Source organism: Oncorhynchus keta, chromosome 3 (genome assembly GCF_023373465.1).
Source record: "Oncorhynchus keta strain PuntledgeMale-10-30-2019 chromosome 3, Oket_V2, whole genome shotgun sequence".
Lineage (NCBI taxonomy): Eukaryota > Metazoa > Chordata > Actinopteri > Salmoniformes > Salmonidae > Oncorhynchus > Oncorhynchus keta.
The window spans coordinates 8,154,481-8,177,721 of NC_068423.1; the positions used below are offsets into that span (position 1 = coordinate 8,154,481).

The window sequence follows — 23,241 nt, forward strand, 5'->3', positions numbered from 1 at the left end:
CCAGTGCATACCTATCTCTAGGCTATATTTTGGTCATCATCCTTTCTATTTCCCTGTTGACATAGGCCTGTAAGCCCCATGCACCTTGATGGCAACGCCACCTGTTGCTAAGCGAGCTCCGCCGACCTCTTGCTTTAGCTCCCCTCCTCTGACTAAAAATCCACTTTCCGCCCTTTAACCGTGGCCACATCCCGTCTGACTGCGCACTGCTCTCCATTGCCAAGTAGAATATCTGCCACTTTCCTGGCTAGGGTGCACGCACTCAAATCCCCTCCTGGTATTACCTGTTGTAATCTATATTTTTTACAGTGGAATTGTGCACCGCAATAGGCTAGTTTACGAAAAAAATACAATTTTACTGCAACTTCTGTCAGGTGTTTTTTAGACTATCGGGGAAACCTGAGAAACAGAACTACCAAAGAAAGAAAAGCGCATTGGAAAAAATAGGCTATTTTTGTGATTCCGATCATGTCTGGCGAAGAGGCACCGGCACGACAGCAGCAAGAATCCGCAGAAGAGAAGACAGAGAAGCCACCTACTGAGGAACCTCCATCGGAGGCAGCCCAAGAGTGTGAGCCATCCCCCGCGGAAGAGCCAGCAGACGAGCCTGCGGCGGCGACCCCAGACAGAGCGCCCGTGGCGCCCGATGAGGAAGTTTTCAGCTACCGTGCTTTGTTCCTAACGGGCTATGGAGGCTATGACAAAGTGAAGCTCCAGGTGAAAAAGGGAAAGCCGAGCCTGAAAAACGCAGAGGTGCTGGTGCGGGTCAAGGCGTGTGGTCTGAACTTCGCCGAGTTGTTGGGGAGACAGGGGATGTATGAGCTGCTGCCGTCGCCGCCCGTCACGCCCGGGATGGAATGCTCGGGCGTGATTGAAGCCTTAGGGGAAGAGGTGACGGATAGAAAAGTGAGTCTAAAAACATAGCATCGTGTTTCTTTCAAGGCCTTTCTTTCTTTATGGTAGGTAGCCTATTGCTCATCATTTCTATTCAAATCAAATTCATTGGGCGAGGCCCGCCCAATCAATACATCAAACGTTGCCCTTTTTGTCCAGGCACAGAACCGTTATATAGGCTATAATATTTTATTGAGGAGGCGTGCACAAAATCTTGGTTAACAGTGCAGTATGACAACACTATTTTGGGCGCTCCTTTTACGTGATTTATCTCTTTAATATCTTCCTTTCTGCCTTCATATCATTGTGTTAGTTATTCATGCAGTCACAAGGTTGAAACAACTGTCTTTGTATGACAGCGTTATTACAAGATAATAAACATTTTTAGTTGTTTTCATCCTTGGCTGCATTATTGTCTTGATTTTAGTATCAAATATTGGGCTACTATAATAGCAGTGAGCATATTCTGTCTTCCCAATGAAAGTCACATATCCTGTGGTCAGTTGGTGTGTCTTCCTACTCCCTATCTCGATTTGTTATAACACCTCCAAGAAGCTGTTGAGAAGTGATAATCAGAGGTTGGGGTTAACAGGTTCTCCCCTGTCTCCATTTGTTCCCTCTCTGATACTTCCAGACTGTGAATATCCGAAGTGGGATGGAGATGTGAAATGAGTGATGACACTGACACTGCCATGCTGTGATAAGAGAATTCCCCCAAGGGCTGTCAACTCATGTGTGCGTAACACTGCAATGACATGACCCAATCTATTTGATGAAGGGCTCTGATATAATATTTTGATATCAGCAATATTTCCTTTGGCGTGTGCGTGTGTGTGTGTTTTGGCCCTGTGTTTGTGTGCAATTGTTTGCCGATATGCAAGGTGAGCATATGTGTGAGTCTGTCTGTCTGTCTGTCTGTCTGTCTGTCTGTCTGTCTGTCTGTCTGTCTGTCTGTCTGTCTGTCTGTCTGTCTGTCTGTCTGTCTGTCTGTCTGTCTGTCTGTCTGTCTGTCTGTCTGTCTGTCTGTCTGTCTGTCTGTCTGTCTGTCTGTCTGTCTGTCTGTCTGTCTGTCTGTCTGTCTGTCTGTCTGTCTGTCTGTCTGTCTGTCTGTCTGTCTGTCTGTCTGTCTGTCTGTCTGTCTGTCTGTCTGTCTGTCTGTCTGTCTGTCTGTCTGTCTGTCTGTCTGTCTGTCTGTCTGTCTGTCTGTCTGTCTGTCTGTCTGTCTGTCTGTCTGTCTGTCTGTCTGTCTGTCTGTCTGTCTGTCTGTCTGTCTGTCTGTCTGTCTGTCTGTCTGTCTGTCTGTCTGTCTGTCTGTCTGTCTGTCTGTCTGTCAGACCCATATAGTAAGTACTGTTTGTACAGTACATCATAACCCTTCACTGTTCCACAAACATGGTCAGTTACATTTGATATTTCCTTCTCCTCCCCCTTCATTTTCTTCTCCTCCCCTTGCCACACCCCTTTCCACCCTCCCTTCCCCCAAACAGATGGCTAGAAGAATCCTATAGAAGGACAGCACATTCTTTCTGCACAATTGGTCACAAATCAAATCAAATTGTATTGGTCACAAACACATGGTTAGCAGATGTTAATGCGAGTGTAGCGAAATTCTTGTGCTTCTAGTTCCAAGACACCTAACCACCACCACCACCAACAACAACAGCCTAGAGTCAGAGTGCTACACGATCTGTGGACAATAAAAAAGCAGAACCCAGCTGCTGCCTTTTAGAGTCTGTTTTGGGAGTAGCCTAGGCTTGGACCTGTTCCTGTTTCTGTTTATGCTGAGCTCAGTTTTTGTCTTTTGGCCAACATGGTCTCAACAACTCACTGTTTTATCGACGTTTGTCCAAATGGCCGCTTTGGCCCAATCAGTGAAGCTATCCAGAGGTGGACTGAGGGCGTGGCTGTTTCAGGTGAGGTCACATGGGATATTTCCCGGGCTGAAACAGACACCAGATTTGGGTCGTATTCATCAGGGCAAGCATTGCAATGTTTTAAAATGTCTTGCAATGAAAAAACAGAAATCAGCGTTTCTTACTGGACAAATCCAATTAGTCCCCCTCTGTTTCAGTCAGTTTTCATCCGTTTGGTACAAATTAATACGACCCTGTTTTAAAATCTTCAGCCTTGTTGAATCCTCTTCGCCCATCCTAAAAAGACCAGATAGATGTGATCAGTAATGGTGTGATCAGATTGGTCAGTGATCAAATGATGTCAACCGTTGACATATTCACTTTTCGAGCATAAAGCCCCACCCACATTTGAACCTTTTCCTCAGTGGCGTTTGTTTTTTCCGTGTTCTCTTGTTTTTCTTTTTTATTCATTCTGTCCTGGTATGTGTTATTGACTGGTTCTGTGAAATACTCAACCAACACTTCCACAGAATAGTCCTGAACAATGGTATATTTTCAAATAGAAGTTTCATGCAGGTTCTGATAGGTCTCAATTGGTCATGCACCCTTTGTGCAGACCTTGAGGTCAGTGACCGCATAAAATGCAATGTGACAATGTGATCTGTGAGTCATGAGTACTTTATTGTCATGTGTTTGTGAGCAGCAGGAAGAGAAGCAACCCGTACATCTCGAGGAATCACAAACAGGAAATGTTATAATATTCAGAGACCGATTGGATGACTTTCCTGCGTCTTCCGCCTCTTGGTCTCTTTCGAAACACAAATAAAAAGTCTATGGCTTGCCTGGTCCCAGATCTGTTAGACAATGACCATAGGAGTTGGGCAAGACCGCAACAAGTAAGTCAGCAGTGCTCTTCTGACATGGGAGATTCAGCTATTGCAGGAGTGCATCTCAATAAAGACATCTTCTCCTCTCGTTCATAATATTCACATGGACCGTAAAAGAAAGCAACTTCCTGTTGGCAACCACCACAATATTATTTTAGTCAGAAAACTTTGCCACTCAACAAATAGTTGTTAGGATTTTGTTGTGACTTGTGACCCATGTGAAATGTCCCTCTCTCAGGTGGGTGACCGTGTGTTGGTGTTGAGTCGTCACGGTCTGTGGCAGGAGGTGGTGGTTGTGCCTGCTAGCCAAACATTCATCATGCCTGAGTCAATGAGCTTCGAGGAAGCGGCGGCCCTCCCCGTCAACTACCTGACGGCCTACATGATGCTTTTTGAGATGGCCAACGTCAGGGCCGGACAGAGCATCCTCATCCACATGGCAGCAGGTACAGTAGTGGTGGACACACACACACACCCACAAGGGAGCAAACGCATACACACTCACACAAGTACACATACACACACATTCTTACGAACATACACACACGCTCATGTTTACTTATTGGAATGTGACTGATTATACATCGAGTGGCACTCGTAGGTCACACACACATACTATAAAAATGTACCCCTTTCCCCACCACAAACACACTCCACAGCCCCAGAATGTCCCCTCACAACCACAGTAGTACTATATAACATAGCCATTCATCTGCACCACTGACGAGGCTTAAGTCACGGCTTTGACATACTTTCCTTGACCTTAGAATGGGAGACTGCACAGTATATAGCGTAGGTGGACATACAAGTCTGTAGTGACTCCCCTGTCCTTTTACCCTGGAACAATAGGCCTCCATTTCCATGGCAACGCCACCTCTTACCTCTGAGGATAACACTGTACGACATGCAGCACCTTAGCCAACTGACAATATAGATCGTTATCATCCTGTTGCTTTGGTAACACTCAACGTTTCACGTGTTTTTTTTAGCTTCATGGCCTTGAAAAAAACAAAACAAAGATGGATAAGATAAGTAGGGTTTGGTTTATACTGTACTGCAGTGTTTCCTAAACTAGTGGTCACGGGCCCCATGTGGGGTCACCTGATTTGGAAATGAGGATGCGAGAGAAACCCCCCCCCCCCCAAAAAAAATACAAATGCTTGGTTCATAGAACCGCGGTTATGTGAGTAACCTTTGAGCTCCGCTCTTAGATGTTGGAACAAACAGAACGGTTTCTGTTTTCTTCCTACAAATTGGACTCTATCTTTTTTTGAACACACACAGACACAAAGTAGGGGCTCTATTTTACCAAACTTAGCGCAATGGTAAATCTTAGTGCTGGCGGTAACGCTGTAGGTCCGGGAGTGTGTCAGAAATATTTTTATGAGCACAGTAGCTGGCGGTGGTGATGCGAAAGGGCACACTTCAACCAACGTGGAATAGATATTGAATTGCTGTCTGTGCCCAGTGGGTTGTGTTTTGAGTATCCACTATCAAATAAAATACAATTATATTTGTCACATGCGCCGTGTAGACCTTACTGTAAAATGCTAACTTGCAAGCCCTTAAATGTAATACAATAAAATAACAATAACGAGGCGATTATACAGGGGGTACCGGTACCGAGTCAATGTGCGGGGGTACAGGTTAGTTGAGGTAATTGAAGTAATATGTGCATGTACTGTAGGTAGGGGTAAAGCGACTATGCGTAGATAATAAACAGCGAGTAGCAGCAGCATAAAAAAAGGGGGGGGTCAATGCAAATAATCTGGGTGGCTTGGGGGTAGATTTTTATTTTATTTTTACCTTTATTTTACTAGGCAAGTCAGTTAAGAACAAATTCTTATTTTCAATGACAGCCTAGGAACAGTGGGTTAACTACCTGTTCAGGGGCAGAACCCGTTCTGTTTGTTCCAACATCTAAGAGCGGAGCTCAAAGGTTACTCACATAACCGCGGTTCTATGAACCAAGCATTTGTATTTTTTTGGGGGGGGGGGGGTTTCTCTCGCATCCTCATTTCCAAATCAGGTGACCCCACATGGGGCCCGTGACCACTAGTTTAGGAAACACTGCAGTACAGTATAAACCAAACCCTACTTATCTTATCCATCTTTGTTTTGTACCTTGTCAGCTCAGGGATTTGAACTTGCAACCTTTCAGTTACTAGTCCAACACTCTAACCACTAGGCTACCCTGCCGCCCCAGAAGCTGTTAAGGAGCCTTTTGGACCTAGAGTTGGTGCTCCGGTACCGTTTGCAGTGCGGTAGCAGAGAGATTAGTCTATGACTAGGGTGGCTGGAGTCTTTGACAATTTTTAGGACCTTCCTGGTATAGAGGTCCTGGGTGGCAGGAAGCTTGGCCCCAGTGATGTATTGGGCAGTACGCACTACCCTCTGTAGCGCCTTGTGGTCAGATGCCGAGCAGTTGCCATATCAGGCGGTGAAGCAACCACTCTCGATGGTGCAGCTGTAGAACTTTTTGAGGATCTGAGGACCCATGCCAAATCTTTTCAGTCTCCTGAGGGGGAATAGGCATTGTCGTTCCCATTTTCACAACTGTCTTGGTGTATTTGGACCATGATAGTTTGTTGGTGATGTGGACACCAAGTAATTTGAAGCTCTTGACCTGCTCCACTACAGCCCCTTCAGTGTGAATGGGTGCGGGCTCGGCCCTCCTTTTCCTGTTGTCCACGATCATCTCCTTTGTCTTGGTCACTTTGAGGGAGAGGTTATTGTCCTGGCACCACACTGAAAGGTCTCTGACCTCTTCCCTATAGGCTGTCTCATCATTGTCGGTGATCAGGCCTACCACCGTTGTGTCGTCGGCAAACTTAAGGAAGGTGCTGGAGTCGTGCTTGGCCATGCAGTTGTGGGTGAACAGGGAGTACAGGAGGGGACTAAGCACACACCCCTGAGGGGCCCCTGTGTTGAGAATCAGCGTGGCAGATGTGTCGTTGCCTCACCTTACCACTATGAAGGGGAGAGTGTGTCAGATAAACAGAATTTAAAGGGTTGCTAAAAGCTTTTCGAGCTTACATCCTGCCTGTGACAGAACAGTATGTCTAGAATACTGCAAGTGAGGCTTTTTTTGTACGTGGCACAAATCACCACACCTGGGTTCAAATAGCATTTGAAGTCTTTCTACTGTATTTGAGCATGATTCAGCTTGCCTAGAAAAATGGAACCAATGAAAAGCTAAATATGTGTATGCGACCAATAAAATGTGATTTTGATTTGAAGTCCCAAAAGTGCCAAACCTGCTGGCTCAATCAAACTCTCAAAGTGTCCATCGCATCTCTCATCCATTAGATTTCACTTCTATCATATTCCCATCCCGTCTCTTCTCCGTTATCCCATCTCCACTCTATTAAATTTCTCCTCCATCACGAATCACCTTCATCAGGAATCACCTCTGTCACAATTCTCCTGCGTCTATGTTACCTACAGTATCTCTCATGCTTATGCGTCCCTCGTGCCTCTCTCTGTGTCTTGTCCCCTTATGTCCCTCTACTGTAGGTGGTGTGGGCATCGCTGCCACCCAGCTCTGTCAGTTGCTGGAGGACGTGACCGTGTTTGGAACTGCGTCGGCCAGCAAGCACGAGACCATCGGCCAGGGGGGCGTCACCCACCCCATCGACTACCGTACACGAGATTATGCTGAGGAGATCCGTAAAATCAGCCCCAAGGGTAAGGATGGATTGGACATGCAACCTGGTCCAAGATCTGTTTGTACTGTCTTGCCAACTCCTATGGTTATTGGTGTGACAATCACCATATGAGTTGGCAAGACAACGCAAATAGATCTGGGACCAGGCTAAAGGGCGGTATCATCAGCATCACTGATAGGTGCCTTTGTCATCTCCTTTTTGAAGTATACGGCTCAGCCATGAAGTGGCAGACCACACAAGTTCACAGAATGGGACTGCAGAGTGCTGAAGTGCTTAGTGCGCAAAAATAGTCTGTCCTTGGTTGCGACACTCACTACTGAATTCCAAACTACCTCTGGAAGCAACTTCAGCACAAGAACTGTTCCGTAGGGAGCTTCATGAAATGGGTTTCCATGGCCGAGCAGCCTAAAATCACAGTGCGCAATTGCATGAGTTATGTTACGGGTCGCATTACCAAGAACTTGACTGGCCTGCACAGATCCCTGACCTCAACCCCATCGAACAACTTTGGATTGAATTGGAACGCCGACTGCGAGCCAGGCCTAATCGCCCAACATCAGTGGCCAACCTCACTAATGCTCTTGTGGCTGAATGGAAGCCCCCGCAGCAATGTTCCAACATCTAATGGAAGGCCTTCCCAGAAGAGTGGAGGCTGTTATAGCAGCAAAGAGGGGACCAACTCCATTTCAATGCCCGTGATTTTGGAATGAGATGTTCGACGAGTAGGTGTCCACATACTTTTGATTATGTAGTGTATCATTGCATACGATGTAAACTGTATGTCAAGCCTCTCGATCAGTACTAGTGATCCACTCGAGCAAATCAGTTTCCAATGGCATTTCTGTCTCTTTCCCTCAGGATTGGACGTTGTCCTGGACCCTCTGGGAGGCTCAGACACCCAAAAGGCCTTTAGTTTGCTGAAGCCCATGGGCACCCTCATAGTGTTTGGTAAGAGACTAAATTACCGTTGTTTGTATTAGCGTTTAACATTACTCGCCTCCTGTCATCTCAACCGGCGCTCAGTGTTTACCCACCTTTTTCTGTACCACTACATCCCTTCCCTACTGGACATTTCATAGAAGATTTAACACATTCCATTTGCATTTCTAGCATGTTCCATGGTATGTGAAATGACTTGATAACCTGTTTCCAATACATTTAAAATGTATTGAGGGGAAAATATGCATTCCAAGCTAGCTTTTCAAGTGTTTGCATTTTTTAAGTGTTACAATTCAATTTGTAAAATGTGTCAAATGTGTGGTTGTGTAATTATCATATTTACAACACTTTTTTAACATGCACATTTCTGGTAGGGTGGTAATGTCCTCTCCATGTGTGACTTCATGACTCCATTTTCCAGGTGCAGCCAACTGTGTGACGGGTCAGAAGAAGAACCTATTGGCGGTAGCCAAGACCTGGTACAACCAATTCACCATCAACACCCTGAGGCTGATGCATGCCAACAAGGCTGTGTGTGGCTTCCATCTGGGCTACCTGAGTGATGAGGAGGAGCTCATCACCCAGACCATGACCCGCCTACTGGAACTCTATACCCAGGGAAAGATCAAGCCCCGCATTGACTCCACCTACCACTTTGAACAGGTGGGTGTGTGTGTGTGTGTGTGTGTGTGTGTGTGTGTGTGTGTGTGTGTGTGTGTGTGTGTGTGTGTGTGTGTGTGTGTGTGTGTGTGTGTGTGTGTGTGTGTGTGTGTGTGTGTGTGTGTGTGTACACAGGTGCAGTGAATATCTATGAGTAGCTCAGTGGCTATGCATTATATACAGTATACAGTACCAGGTAAAATTTTGGACAGACCTACTCATTCAAGTTTACCTCATGAAGCTGGTTGAGAGAATGTCAATACTATTTTCTAATAGTAGAATAATAATAATAACTATGAAATAACACAAATGGAATCATGTAGTAACCAAAAAAGTGTTAAACAAATCAAAATACATTTTAGATTCTTCAAAGTAGCCACCCTTTGCATTGATGACAGCTTTGCACACTCTTGGCATTCTCTCAACTAGCTTAATGATAAATGCTTTTCCAACAGTCTTGAAGAAGTTCCCACATATGCTGAGCACTTGTTGGCTGCTTTTCCTTCACTCTGTGGTCCAACACATCCCAAATAATTTCAATTGGTTGTGGAGGCCAGGTCATCTGATCACTCTCCATGGTCAAATAGCCCTTGCACAGCCTGGAGGTGTGTTGGGTCATTGTCCTGTTGAAAAACAAATGATAGTCCCACTAATCGCAAACCAGATGGGATGACGTATCGTTGCAGAATGCTGTGGTAGCCATGCTGGTTAAGTGTGCCTTGAATTCTAAATAAATCACAGACAGTGTCACCAGCAAAGCACCCCCACACCATCCCACCTCCTCCTCTATGCTTCACGGTGGGAACCACACATACAGAGATCATCCGTTCACCTACTCCGCGCCTCACAAAGACACGGCGGTTGGAACCAAAAATCTAAAATTTGGACTCACCAGATAAAAGGATGGATTTCCACCGATCTAATGTCCATTGCTCATGTTTCTTGGCCCAAGCAAGTGTCTTCTTCTTTTGGTGTTCTTTAGTAGTGGTTTCTTTGCAACAATTCGACCATGAAGGCCTGATTCGCGCAGTTTCCTCTGAACAGTTGATGTTGAGATGTGTCTGTTACTTGAACTAAGTGAAGCATTTATTTGGGCTGCAATTTCTGAGGCTGGTAACTGTAATGAACTTATCCTGCGCAGCAGAGGTAACTCTTGAGTCTTCCTTTCCTGTGGCGGTCCTCATTAGTGCCAGTTTCATCATCGCGCTTTATGGTTTTGTGACTGCACTTGAAGAAATTTTCCAGATTGACTGACCTTCATGTCTTAAGGTAATGATGGACTGTTGTTTCTCTTTGCTTATTTGTGCTGTTCTTGCCATAATATGGACTTAGTATTTTACCAAATAGGGCTATATTCTGTATACCATCCCTACCTTGTCACAACAGAAATTCCACAAATTAAAGAACACCGGTTAATTGAAATGCATTCCAGGTGACGACCTCATGAAGCTGGTTGAGAGAATGCCTATCCCATTTTCTCTATTGTAGAATAATAGTGAAGACATTAAAACTATGAAATAGCACATGTGGAATCATGTCGTAATCAAAAAAAGTGTTAAACAAATCAAAATATATTTAAGATTTTAGATTCTTCAAAGTAGCCACCCTTTGCCTTGATGACAGCTTTGCACACTCTTGGCATTCTCTCAACCAGCTTCTCGAGGAATGCTTTTCCAACAGTCTTGAAGGAGTTCCCACATATGCTGACCACTTGTTGGCTGCTTTTCCTTCACTCTGCGGTCCAACTCATCCCAAACCATCTCAGCATCCCAAACTAAAGCTCAGCATTCAACACCATAGTACCCTCTAAGCTTATCATTAAGTTCGAGGCCCTCGGTCTGAACCCCGCCCTGTGCAACTGGGTCCTGGACTTCCTGACGGGCCAACCCCCGGGTGGTGTTGGTAGGAAACACCTCCACTTTTCTGATCCTCAACACTGGGGCCCCACACGGATGCGTGCTCAGCCTCCTCCTGTGTTCCCTGTTCAAACATGACTGCCTAGCCACGCATGCCTCCAACTCAATCATCAAGTTTGCAAACGACACAACAGTAGTGGGCCTAATTACCAACAATGACGAGACAGCCTACAGGGAGGAGGTGAGGGCCCTGGGAGTGTGGTGCCAGAAAAATAACCTCTCACCCAACATCAACAAAACAAAAGAGCTGATCGTGGACTTCAGGAAACAGCAGAGGGAGCACCCCCTATCCACATCGACAGGACCACGGTGGAGAAGGTGTAAAGCTTCAAGTTCCTCGGTGTACACATCACTGACAAATTGAAATGGTACACCCACACAGACAGTGTGGTGAAGGCGGCACAACAGTGACTCTTCAACCTCAGGAGGATAAAGAAATTTGGCTTGGCACCTAAAACCCTCACCAACTTTTACAGATGCACAATTTAGAGCATCCTGTTGGGCTGTATCACCGCCCGTAACCGCAGAGCTCTCCAGAGAGTAGCGCAGTCTGCCCATTGCATCACCGGGGGCAAACTACCTGCCCTCCAGGACACCTACAGCACCCGATGTCACAGGAAGGCCAAAAAAATCATCAAGGACAACAACCACCCGAACGACTGCGTGATCGCCCTGCTATCATCCAGAAAGCGATGTCAGTACAGGTGCATCAAAGCTGTGACCTAGAGACTGAAAAATAGCGACTATCTCAAGGCTATCAGACTGTTAAATAGCCATCACTAGCACATTAGAGGCTGCTGCCATATATAGACTTGAAATCATCACTGGCCACTTTAATAATGGAACACGACATTACTCATCTCATATGTACATACTGTATTCTATCCTTTTCTACTGTATCTTAGTCTATGCCGCTCTGACGTTGTTCGCCGAAATATGTATATATTATTAATTCCATTCCTTTACTTTAGATTTGTGTGTATTGTTGTGAAATTTGTTAGATATTACTGCACTGTTGGAGATAGAAACACAAGAATTTCGCAACACCCGCAAAAACATCGACAAAAAAAACAAACATTGATTTGATTTCAAGAGTGTTCGAAGCTGTCATCAAGGCAAAGGGTGGCTACTTTGAAGAATCTCAAATATAAAATATATTTTGATTTGCTTAACACTTTTTTCGTTACTACATGATTCCATGTCTTCACTGTTATTCTATAATGTAGAAAAAAGTAAAAATAGGCCTGTTGTAAGGCAGGTCCTCACCAGACATCACCGGTGTGCCTGTGGGCACAAACCCACCGTCGCTGGACCAGACAGGACTGGCAAAAAGTACTCTTCACTGACAAGTTGCTGTTTTGTCTCACCGGGGGGGATGGTCGGAATCGCGTTATCGTTGAAGGAATGAGCGTTACACCGAGGCCTGTACTCTGGAGCGGGATCGATTTGGAGGTGGAGGGTCCGTCATGGTCTGGGGCCGTGTGTCACAGCATCATCGGACTGAGATTGTTGTCATTGCAGGCAATCTCAACGCTGTGCGTTATAGGGAAGATATCCTCCTCCCTCATGTGGTACCCTTCCTGCAGGCTCATCCTGACATGACCCTCCAGGAATGACAATGCCACCAGCCATACTGCTTGTTCTGTGCGTGATTTCCTGCAAGACAGAAATGTCAGTGTTCTGCCAAGGCCAGCGAAGAACCCGGATCTGAATCCCATTGAGCACGTCTGGGACCTGTTGGATCGGAGGGTGAGAGCTAGGGGAGGGGAGGCATGCAAGCCTAAGAACACCATCCCAACCGTGAAGCACGGGGTTGGCAGCATCATGTTGTGTGGGTGCTTTGATGCAGGAGGGACTGATGCACTTCACAAAATAGATGGCATCATGAGGAAGGGAATTTTTGTGGGCATTTTGAAGCAACATCTCAAGACATCAGTCAGGAAGTTAAAGCTTGGTCGCAAATGGGTCTTCCAAATGGATAATGACCCCAAGCATACTTCCAGAGTTGTGGCAAAATGGCTTAAGGACAACAAAGTCAAGGTATTGGAGTGGCCATCACAAAGCCCTGACCTCAATCCTATAGAAAATATGTGGGTAGAACTGAAAAAGCGTGTGCGAGCAAGGAGGCCTACAAACCTGACTCAGTTACACCAGTTCTATCAGGAGGAATGGGCCAAAATCCTCCCAACTTATTGTGGGAAGCTTGTGGAAGGCTACCAGAAAAGTTTGACCCAAGTTAAACTATTTAAAGCCAATACTACCAAATACTAATTGAGTGTATGTAAACTTCTGACCCACTGGGAATGTGATGAAAGAAATAAAAGCTGAAATAAATCATTCTCTATACTATTATTCTGACATTTCACATTCTTAAAGTAAAGTGGTGATCCTAATTGACCTAAAACAGGGAATATTTACTCAGATTAAATGCCAGGAATTGAAAAACTGATTTTAAATGTATTTGGCTAAACTGTATGTAAACTTCCGACTTCAAATTCATTCTTTAACCTGTCTCCTGCCCTTCACCTACACTGATAGAAGTTGATTTAACAAGTGACATCAATAACGGATATAGTATATATTTGTGGCTCGGGGGCTCCTCCGTAGCAGACGCAGAGAACGTAGTATTTCATGGATTGCTGTAGTCTCACAGAGTTGACATACAGATTTCGGATCTTAATTGTATCACTTTTGCTGTGGTACATTTTCCAGCGCATCCGGAAATTCAATGAACCTCGTGATTTAGATACATTCACTGGAAATCCGCATTTCTCTTTCTCTCCATGTGGGGGAAATCGAGTCATTCGGGCCAGTGCCAGCTATCAAAATCATCCTCCCTCGCTCGCTCAAATGCTAAACGCACCAGAATGAATATGAATAAATGTCCTACTGCTGCTGTAAGCCTATATATCATATTACTGCAATATTCAGGTGTACAAAAAATGTATCTGAAATGCAGCCATACACATCAACAACCGTCGGCGTATATAGTTTAGTAACTAACACAATATATATATCGATCTCCACTACGACATACACCCCACTACGACAAGTGTGAAGTTGTATCCGAAATGCATTTATATATGCATTTCGGATATATATTATCGAAAAAGTGGACATCTTAAGGTTTCTGGCGAACCTAAGGTTACGAATGAACTGTCAAAATTGATTTCAATCGTGGCCTGGGGTGTTGTGGGGATTAGGGCCGCTGTCAGTATGTGTTCGATTCCGGTCCACACCCTTCTGGGTAACTAAATCCCGGATTGTCTTGGTTTAGTTACACATTTTAAGTAATTATAGAAAGTCCAAGGATATTTTACCCCCGACCTTGAAAAGAAATGACCATACCAAATAATTTTATTTTAAAGACAGTTATATTTCATGGATAACATAAATTGGAACAAATTAAATACTAACACTAGGTTACACCGACATTAGTTTCCATTCATACAAAGTGTTGGACATTTTCCACAGTAGATTTGCCATCGTAAACAAGTAAATAGTTTATTTCTACAATACGTAATGCTTGCAAATCGATGAATCAAGTTGTTTCGGGTGATAATATCAACCAGAGGGCGAACATATCTTGAGACTTTGGTTGCAAGCAGGACTAAGGTAACAAGGACATAATGAGGTGGCCAATAATGGTTACAATTGAAGATCAGATGTGTTTATGAATTTAGCGGGTATTGATGGTTTAACGAGGCATCAGCTGGCGATAATCTAGTGCCATTGATGGTTGCAATAAGCCCCTTGTTATTTGATTATATTCCAATACATTCTGTAGGCTCCCCGTTAGCCTATCCATTGTCACGTGATGAATGGTGTGAAAACCGACAATAGGCTCCTGTTTGTGTTTCTGAGTTGATAGCCGATTTGGCCATCAGTTGATTGACAGATGTAGGCCTACTGTAAAACCATCAACTTTCCTCCAGTGGGGATGCTCGCCCACGTTTTATAGTTAGGCTATGTGTAATTTGCCAATATATAGTTATGGTCTTTGGTGTGGATGGCCCTTAAAGTAGGGGAGATTTCCTTTGCTAAACTGTCGTGGCTGTAACCGCTGGATCACACAGGCACTGAGCCACCAATCATTTATTCTGCCTATTGCTTGCCTTGAACATATTAAAACCATTTATTTTCCCTAACGAACAATACATCTTAGACCCTACAAAATATGTCAATTTATTATAATCCAAATACGAATTCTGCTGTAGCCTGCATGTAGTCTACATAATCTACCTGAACTGGCGCCCAGTGGACCTGCAGTCTAAGGTACAATGTTGGTGGGGTACTGCATTGTATACAAACACTGCTTCCGGCTGCCCCCTGGTGGCGATTTTTAATATTTCTGTATTGCTTTCATATAATCCCTCCAGAGGCTTGCACTCCTCCTTCCACTGCCTTGAAAGGCTATGTTTACACCTAGCTCTCCTGCTTCTTTAGTAATGTCTGATATTTCTGCTCAACAGGGTTGGACATAGACTGTGTGGGAGGCAGAGAGGGTATGCGAGAGGGGGGCGGGAGGAAGAGGTGGGGGTATTTTCAAATCCCAATTCTGTTTACAACAATTTCATTGTAGACCAACTGTTTTGTTTACTTAGTATTCGCCACCCCTGTGGTTTTCATTGCGACGGTTGAAAGCCTTTCCAGAGAGGATGGGAAACGTCTCTTCCCCCCCGCTCCTATCCACTTGACCCCCTTCTGATTGGTCAGAAGGCTTGGCGTCAAAGGTTAGATTGTTTAGAGGGTGCCTCTGTGTGACAGGAAATATGACTGGTGTATAGCTAGACCTCTTGTTGCTATGCGACTGCCTGGAAGCCGGTATGGTATCCGACTCCTTTTGAAAGGAGTGAATGAATGGAATAGTCATAGGATTGGTCAAATTAATTTAATATTTAATCTAACCTTCCTATGAAACTTTGTGTCTATTGCAACTGGCATGTAGCCTATTTACGCCAGACTAACAGACTCGCTATTTGTAGTACGTGTGATGTTACATACTGTTGTTACAACTAATCCAGTAGAGGCTAGGCTCATTTTCTGTGTGACATTTTCATGACATTTCCAATAGTTCCTTGCATATTAATAATAATAATGAAATCAATGTTTGACATTCATTGAAACTGTTTTGACAGCAGTCTCCCCACAGATATTAGCTCTTTGCTATCCACCCTAGCCTTCCTCCCTCCCCTTCCTCCCTCCCTCCCCTTCCTGTTTACACTGTCTGACGTGTCAGACTCACTGCAATTCTCAGCCCCCCCTCGGCTGATATGGGTCTGATGCCGGCAGTTGCTAGGTGACCGGCCATGGTTGCCGTGGCGTCGGTTGTTAGGGGAAGCTTTGTTTGAGTTGCCGTGGGGTGGGGTGGGTGGTGAGCGGAGAGAGCAGGGGCAGTGGAGTCAGAGAGGCACTTGTGTGTGTGTGCAGTTCCAATTAAATAGGGACAAACCCTTTCAGTATTCATATGACGGACAGAGAAGATGTCATTATCTGAGCTTGGTAAAAGGAGAGGGTTTGATGCAGATTTCCAATGTGTTATTACAAATGGGAAATAAACTGGATCCTGAACATCCAACTTTTGCACAGGAGCAAAAAAAAAGAAGAGCCTCTCTCTCCTTCTCCCCCTCTCTATCCCTCTCCCCCTCTCTATCCCTCTCCCCCTCTCTATCCATCTCCCCCTCTCTATCCCTCTCTCCCTCTCCCCCTCTCTCTCCCTCCCCCTCTCTCCCCCATCTCTCCCTCTCCCCGTCTCTATCCCTCTCCCCTCTCTCTCCCTCTCTCTCCCTCTCCCCTCTCTCTCTCTCTCTCCCTCTCCCCTCTCTATCCCTCTCTCCCTCTCCCCCTCTCTCTCCCTCTCTATCCCTCTCCCCCTCTCTATCCCTCTCCCCCTCTCTCTCCCTCTCTCTCCCTCTCCCCCTCTCTATCCCTCTCCCCCTCTCGCTCCCTCTCCCCCTCTCTCTCCCTCTCCCCCTCTCTTTCTCTTTCCCCCTCTCTCTCCCTCTCCCCCTCTCTATCCCTCTCCCCCTCTCTATCTCTCTCCCCCTCTCTATCCCTCTCCCCCTCTCTATCCCTCTCTCTCTCTCTCTCTCTCTTTCAGTTGGTTGGTTTGTCGATCTGTATTTCAACCTTTCTGTCTGCCTGCCATCTCTCTTTTCTCTGTCACTCCATCAGGTGGGTGACGCGATGAGGCGTATGCACGAGCGCAACAACATCGGCAAGGTGATTCTGCTCCCGGAGCCAAAGAAAGAGGAGGAAAAGCCTGAGTCCAACCCTGAGCCAGCAGAGACAGAGGACAAGAAAGAGGAGGAAAAGGATGAGAATAAGATGGAGACCGGCACAGAAGAGGTCAAGAGAGAGGAGAATTGAGAAAGGGAGAGTATGTGTGTGAGCAGTAGACTTGAGCACTTCATCATTGGCCTTCTCTACTCCTCAGTCCATGTCTCAGAAATCGACCATTGCCTCAGTGTTTCTATCTGTTTATACGTGTGAGGTGAAGTTGCCCCTAAGTGCTGATCTAAGATGTTCTTTTTTTTTTTTGAACCCACTTTCGGTTCAAATGTAGATTCTGCGAAACACAAAGTAAACAGCCGTATCAGGCCGACTTCAGCAACAACAACGAGCACAAGGCGAGGCTGATTTCTACGCAGTTGTTGTCAAACAGCTATACTAACGTCGGAGACTGAAGCGTAAGCCGTGCACGTGCACAGATGCTCTGTGTGAGTGCGTCGTCTCGCAGCGTGCTCATCTGCGACATCGCTGGCTTTCCCTTGCTACTCGTGCCAACGGCACATCGCCGAGTCTCCGTTTGACAGGGCTAGGATAAGCTGCACTTAGAACTGCGCTTAGGGGCAAATGTGTATGGTGGTCTTGTCCTACTGACACTAGTGACTGAGTCGTGTTGCTTGTAAAATAGCTTCTCAGACACGTTGCTATGTTTCCAGTATGTTCCAAGGCCTTATGTTTCAAAGGAAAAAGTGCCCCATTCGCAACACTTCATGAGTCACCAATGTCGAACCCTTTACTGTGCTGTGTCTCCCTACAAGTTGAATTGCATGCTCTTCTTGATTCAGCAGGCAGACACCGTATTGTTATATGAATTGGAGGTCAAGCTTTTAAACGAAAATGTGTCAGTATTTTGCATTAGTGAATTATGGAAAGTGTGTGTGTGCGTGTGCGTGCTTGCGTGTGTGTGTGTGTGTGTGTGTGTGTGTGCATGTGAGCGTTTCTGAGTGATATATAGGTTTGATGTTGTTGTTTGAATTGTGCTTTGCCAAAATTCTCTTTCGATGTCTTCATGTCATATTTGAATATGTAAATTGTCGCTGACTTCGTGGCCACTTTGAGAGTACTACGAGACCCGTGTTTAAGTGTCGTTTATTAGATGGAGTGTTGCTTTTTGTCCTGACCTAGTGTGCCAAATGAAACACCAACTTTCCCCTTTGCCCATGTATCACAGAAAAAGAAGGAAGAACAGGGCCTCTTCCTTCACCTTGTCAAACTGTTTGATTTGTTCTTGATTAAACAATGTCCCGGTGACCTTGTGGTAAAACAAACAAAAAAAATGTTTGGCACAAGCTTTTCTTGTCAACACTGCTTTCGTTTTGTGATTATCGTCGCACGGCTCTCAATGTTGAACAGTGCCTCTTCAGTAGGAAAAGTAGAATAGGAATACACTTATTATATACTTAATATACTTTTTATATTAAGTATATAAACAATCCCAGTTTGTAACTGTGTATTCTCAAGGATTTGCTCCCAGCCTTCCTCCAGACCAGTCAAGTTGATCTGACTTAAGAAACAGGAGAACATGGGAACACACTTGACTTTTGCATCAACAAAATAGTGCTTGCTCTCTGGACACTTCCTCGTTGGTGCCTTGATGTTGTATTCTACGATGATCTGCAGCGAATAGGCCGATATCATTCGCTATTATCTGTGGCCAAAATATCATATGACACATTCGCAAATAGAACACTTGATCTGCAGAATTTGTATAAGGGAATTTCCATTTCCCCCCTGTGTTTTCATGGTGAATTCTCACTGTGTTTCATTTCATAACATTGGATCCGTATCTTATGGCTTTCATGAATGACTCCAAATGGTCTTGCCGAGCTCACGGTCTAGTGTTGACACACCCAGCTGCTTGCAGATGTATACCGAACCTGGAGACTGGGGTTCGATTCCCATGACCATTCTTTCTACTGTATCACCCCCTTCAAATTCTGTTCGGACTAAATCCAGTTTGCAAATACAAAACGGGGCTCTAATTCCACTCTGCTTTCAAAACTCCAAATGGTTAATATAAGAGGAAGCAGATGTTTTTTCCAGCTGTGGCGGTAACCCGACGCAGCAGTGAAAGGAAGCTTCCTCTTCTCCCCGTCCCAAAACCACGCCACCACACATTCCACTCCTACTCTCCACTCCTACTCTCCACTAATATTCTCTCTCTCTCTCTCTCTCTCTCTCTCTCTCTCTCTCTCTCTCTCTCTCTCCGGAGAGCATTCCCATCTCTTTATTTTCACGTTAAACAATTCAAATGAATATGTAAACTTTTGTTTAGGAATGTGTCTATGATTCGAGTTTGTTTTTGTCCATTTGCAATGTTTCCCCTCTGTCAGAAGTGAAAATGGAAAGGTTGGGTTTGTGTCGTTTTCCTTCTTTCCTGGCATTAGAATGAATGAGGTATGAGCTAAGACATGGCTGGGATTTTCTGGAAGGAATTGGGACTGGGAATCTGAGTATCTGATTTCCCCCAGGAGTCCTTATGACCCTGCAGGTGTTTCCACCCATTCTGAAACCTGAATCATACTGAAACGCTGATTTGCATTGTTCAGAGCCAGCGGTTTGTTGTTGTCATACTTTTGTTGCTCAAATCCCCATATTTGTTTGCCTATTTTTGCTTCATCCAAAAAGCACCGACGGACGTACCCGAGCACTTAATATGACACGACTTAACTTTACAAGTGGTTTGTGTTTTTTTTTGTTTGATGTATTTGAAGTCTTTGATTGAAACCCTCTGCCGTGCTTGAACCTGTGTTTTCACCACTTTCACCAGTCCACATGAACTGGTGACGCTTTCCTGACATTTTGCCCTGTGCCTTACCTGTGTTGTACTCTACATGTTTTCTGAAATGAATAAATTGCATTCCAAAAATGACAAACGGGCTTATCTAGGCTATGTCGATTTTCTTTGTGCTTTCACGCCCTGAGCTGTCCTATATTACAGTATGCTGCTTGGGATTCCGGACAATCTCAAATACAGGCCAATTGCTCCCCTTGCACTTCAGTAACAGTACTGCACACAGTCCTTGAGTTATTCTGTGTAGATGCGATACTGGAGCGGTGGAAAGCATGACCGAGTCAGCGTAAAGCATTCTTTGGGGATCTTTTTGGTTTGCTCTGTTTGTGGTAGATTTTGTAGGTACTTTTTTTTCTGATCAGTAGACCGGTATAATCCAAGTGTCACCACCAAACAACTCCGATTTTAAAGTGGAACTCTAGCTGGAAAAGAGAGGCAAATGACATCTGAACTGATATCTGTATTTTAATCATTTGAGTCAACCAATATACAGTATGTGTTCAACATTAGTGTCTACATAGGCATTATCATGAACATTTCCTGATTGTGACTATTTTTCATAGAACAATATATATTGTGAACCTTACTTTTTTTTGTTATATAACTTTAGTGTCTACATAGGAGAATGTACAGCAAAAATAATTAATGATTACATTTTTAAAGCGCTCTTCGCTCCGTTTGAGTTTTTTCTCATGTCTTGATCCATTGCAGTTTTTCAGCCCTCCTCGATGCCATGAGACCTCAGTGCCTCAGCTAAGCATTTGAGATATCTTGAGTCTGGGTATCCATTCCTATAGAGGGGAGACTTATTTAGGACCACAATCTACTAAACCTATTTCAACTCATCTTCTACCAGGGTAAGAATCTTGGATTATGGCACTGCCACTATAGTTGAAATTAGTTTCATATCTCAATGTCATAGTTTTCATACTGTACATTGGACAAAAACCTCACCTGGAAATCCCTCCCTCGATGCTGGTCTTGTGTGGGATGCTACCCCAGGTCACACAATCCCTAGTGTCCCCTACTCTCACGTTGAAGGTGAGGCCTCGATGAAAGGCACGTTGGAGGCATGGCAGAAGCTTGAGAGTCGTTTCATTCAGAGGCAGGAAGGCATGGAACGTGCCCCCTTGGAAAGACCCCCCAGGGTTTGGATGACCTTTCTGCACAGAGGTGGTATGTAGATCACGAGGAGGCAACACACATCTATAGGTTAGACCTCATCTACACACTCTAGACATAACGCTTTTGTACGACTGTCAATAGGATTCTTTAATGCCTCTCGACTGATGATCTCAGTGTTGATCACATGTGGCTATATATCAGGTGGATTCAAATCAAGAGCTATTGTAACATGAAACATTTCGGCAGTAATGAATATGTGTGATATAAAAGTGTAGCCTAAGCAAACTGTCATTTCCAATCCCTTTGAACAATTCCCAATTCTCAAAGGTTAGACCTTACCCCTTGGATGCCATCCGGAATGTTGTAGGTTATCTTCAGCGTTGTATCCTTGTTGTACCCAACCAGACTGATGGACATCTCACTGCGGGTCATGGTCCCTCGGATGCCCACGACACCTTCCTGAGATTTAGGACGTACTTTACAGTCGGGATGGATGTGATTCTGGCACAAGGCGCCGCCACAAGCAGTCATAGACACAGATTCCCCAGTGGTTCCACCTACACAAGATAGACTGGCCTTCACCTCGGTGTCTTTCACATCTTGTTTCTCATTGGACCGGCTTGCCCCGTAATGTTTTGCGGTGGCGCTTTGTGGATTCACTGCATGAGACTTTGCACATTCCACGCATGACGGGCACATGGCTTTTCCATCAGCCGTCCAAGATACAGATGCCCCTGCGGTTCCACATATACAGGACAAACCGGCATTTCCTTCGCTATGGTCCTTTTGGGTCTGCAGTTCCCTACTGCTAGGTATCTGGCTTTCCTCAGGCTTTGGCCCTGTCAACCTCTGAGCACTGTGCTCTGGTAATGGTGATGCACCATCATTTCCTTCTGTAACTCTTAGTGACCCCTCTGCTTTATAGGGAGCACTGATTGTCCTGAAACTCTTTTCATCCAGGAGACCAGATGCTCCTAACCGAAGCTTCAAAACAGGCACTTTCTTCACATCTGATTGGCTGACTCCCTCCAAGCTCCCTGATGAAGCGATGTTGTTTGCAGAGGTGGTCTCCTGGTCTTGTTTGTCACTACTGGCAGAGCTCTGATGTGCTGCTGAGGAGTTTATGTCAGCGTTGGATGCAGAATCAGAAGATGGTTTCTTAAGATCAATGGGTCTCTCTTCCATGGTCTGTTCCCCCTGTGTCCCAAAGTTAAGCATCTTTTTTAGAAAAGACATCGCCTCCATGCAATCCAGGTTTGGACCAAAGATTAAAATGCTCTTAGTATTTGGCATTGGAATGATTTTCACTTTCTCCCATGTCTCTCTCACAGTGGTGCATAACACCTCCACTGTCTCATTCTTCGAGTCTGACACACCCAGCTGTGTTAACAACAGCTCATGGGTGGAGAAGTCCTCGGCGACCTTGGCAATCTGCTCTTTCAGCACCTGCTGACACATCCAGACGTTGGCTGGATCTTTCCCTCTCAGATGGAGGACGACCTCATTTAATGTTTTTTTCTCCGTCATCTGCAGGTCAGAGGTTACTTCCTCTAGCAGTATGTGGAAAACCTCCTTTATGTATAACCATTGAGTTGTGGGCACCACCAGCTCTACACTGAAGACTTGCCTAGTCTCTGGGTGACTGGTAGTTTTGCCTCCTTTGGTCTTTCCAAACAGGTCTACAGCAGAGCTGCTGTCCTTTCTGACTTGTTTAGTCCTAACCTGCCCTGAGAAACTGTTGGACCGTCTCAGAGTGGAAATTGACTTGGATTGTTGGACTACGCCAGTTGGAACCGCCCTGTCCACAGACATGTCCATATCATCCATTGAGTAGCCCTGGAATCCACTAAAGTTTGCTGCTTTTGTGGGTCTGGTTTCATTGTTTTGTGCCAAGTTCAGAGGGGGTTTACTAGACAAGGAAGCAGTGGACGATGGTTCATACCTTTTGAAGAGGGTGTCTTCATGGAGATCCCTTGGACCAAAACTTGACATTTCAACCTTCTGACTCGTAATCCCTGAAATTGGTCCACGACCAAATTTCTGGTCGTTCGTTCCAATGAGTTTTGTGGACAGGAAACTATTTGTCTGGTGATCCTCAGCAGCCTTTACGTCACCCAAGCTGGACCAAGTCTCATCATCTTTAAGTGTCTCAGAACCCATAGTTCTCCCAAATGTGGCCGCCATTTTGAATTCTTTGCTCCTCACAGCCCTTTGTTT

The 23,241-nt window shown here is 45.1% G+C and overlaps 2 protein-coding genes across 2 annotated transcripts; one reads left to right on the plus strand and one right to left on the minus strand.

Annotated features, from left to right (window-relative positions):
• The first annotated feature begins 215 nt into the window (after positions 1-215).
• On the plus strand, positions 216-19,989 carry LOC118364827 (synaptic vesicle membrane protein VAT-1 homolog). The gene is made up of 6 exons (XM_035746570.2): positions 216-906; positions 3,873-4,080; positions 7,151-7,321; positions 8,161-8,250; positions 8,663-8,904; positions 16,992-19,989. Exons 1-6 carry the CDS (start codon positions 469-471, stop codon positions 17,184-17,186), a joined length of 1,344 nt encoding a protein of 447 aa, XP_035602463.1. The 5' UTR covers positions 216-468; the 3' UTR covers positions 17,187-19,989.
• A 362-nt stretch (positions 19,990-20,351) lies between these two features.
• LOC127905962 (uncharacterized) lies at positions 20,352-23,208 on the minus strand. The gene is made up of 3 exons (XM_052487950.1): positions 21,364-23,208; positions 20,854-21,062; positions 20,352-20,690 (listed from the first exon to the last, which is right to left on the minus strand). Exons 1-3 carry the CDS (start codon positions 23,206-23,208, stop codon positions 20,615-20,617), a joined length of 2,130 nt encoding a protein of 709 aa, XP_052343910.1. The 3' UTR covers positions 20,352-20,614.
• Positions 23,209-23,241: the final 33 nt, after the last annotated feature.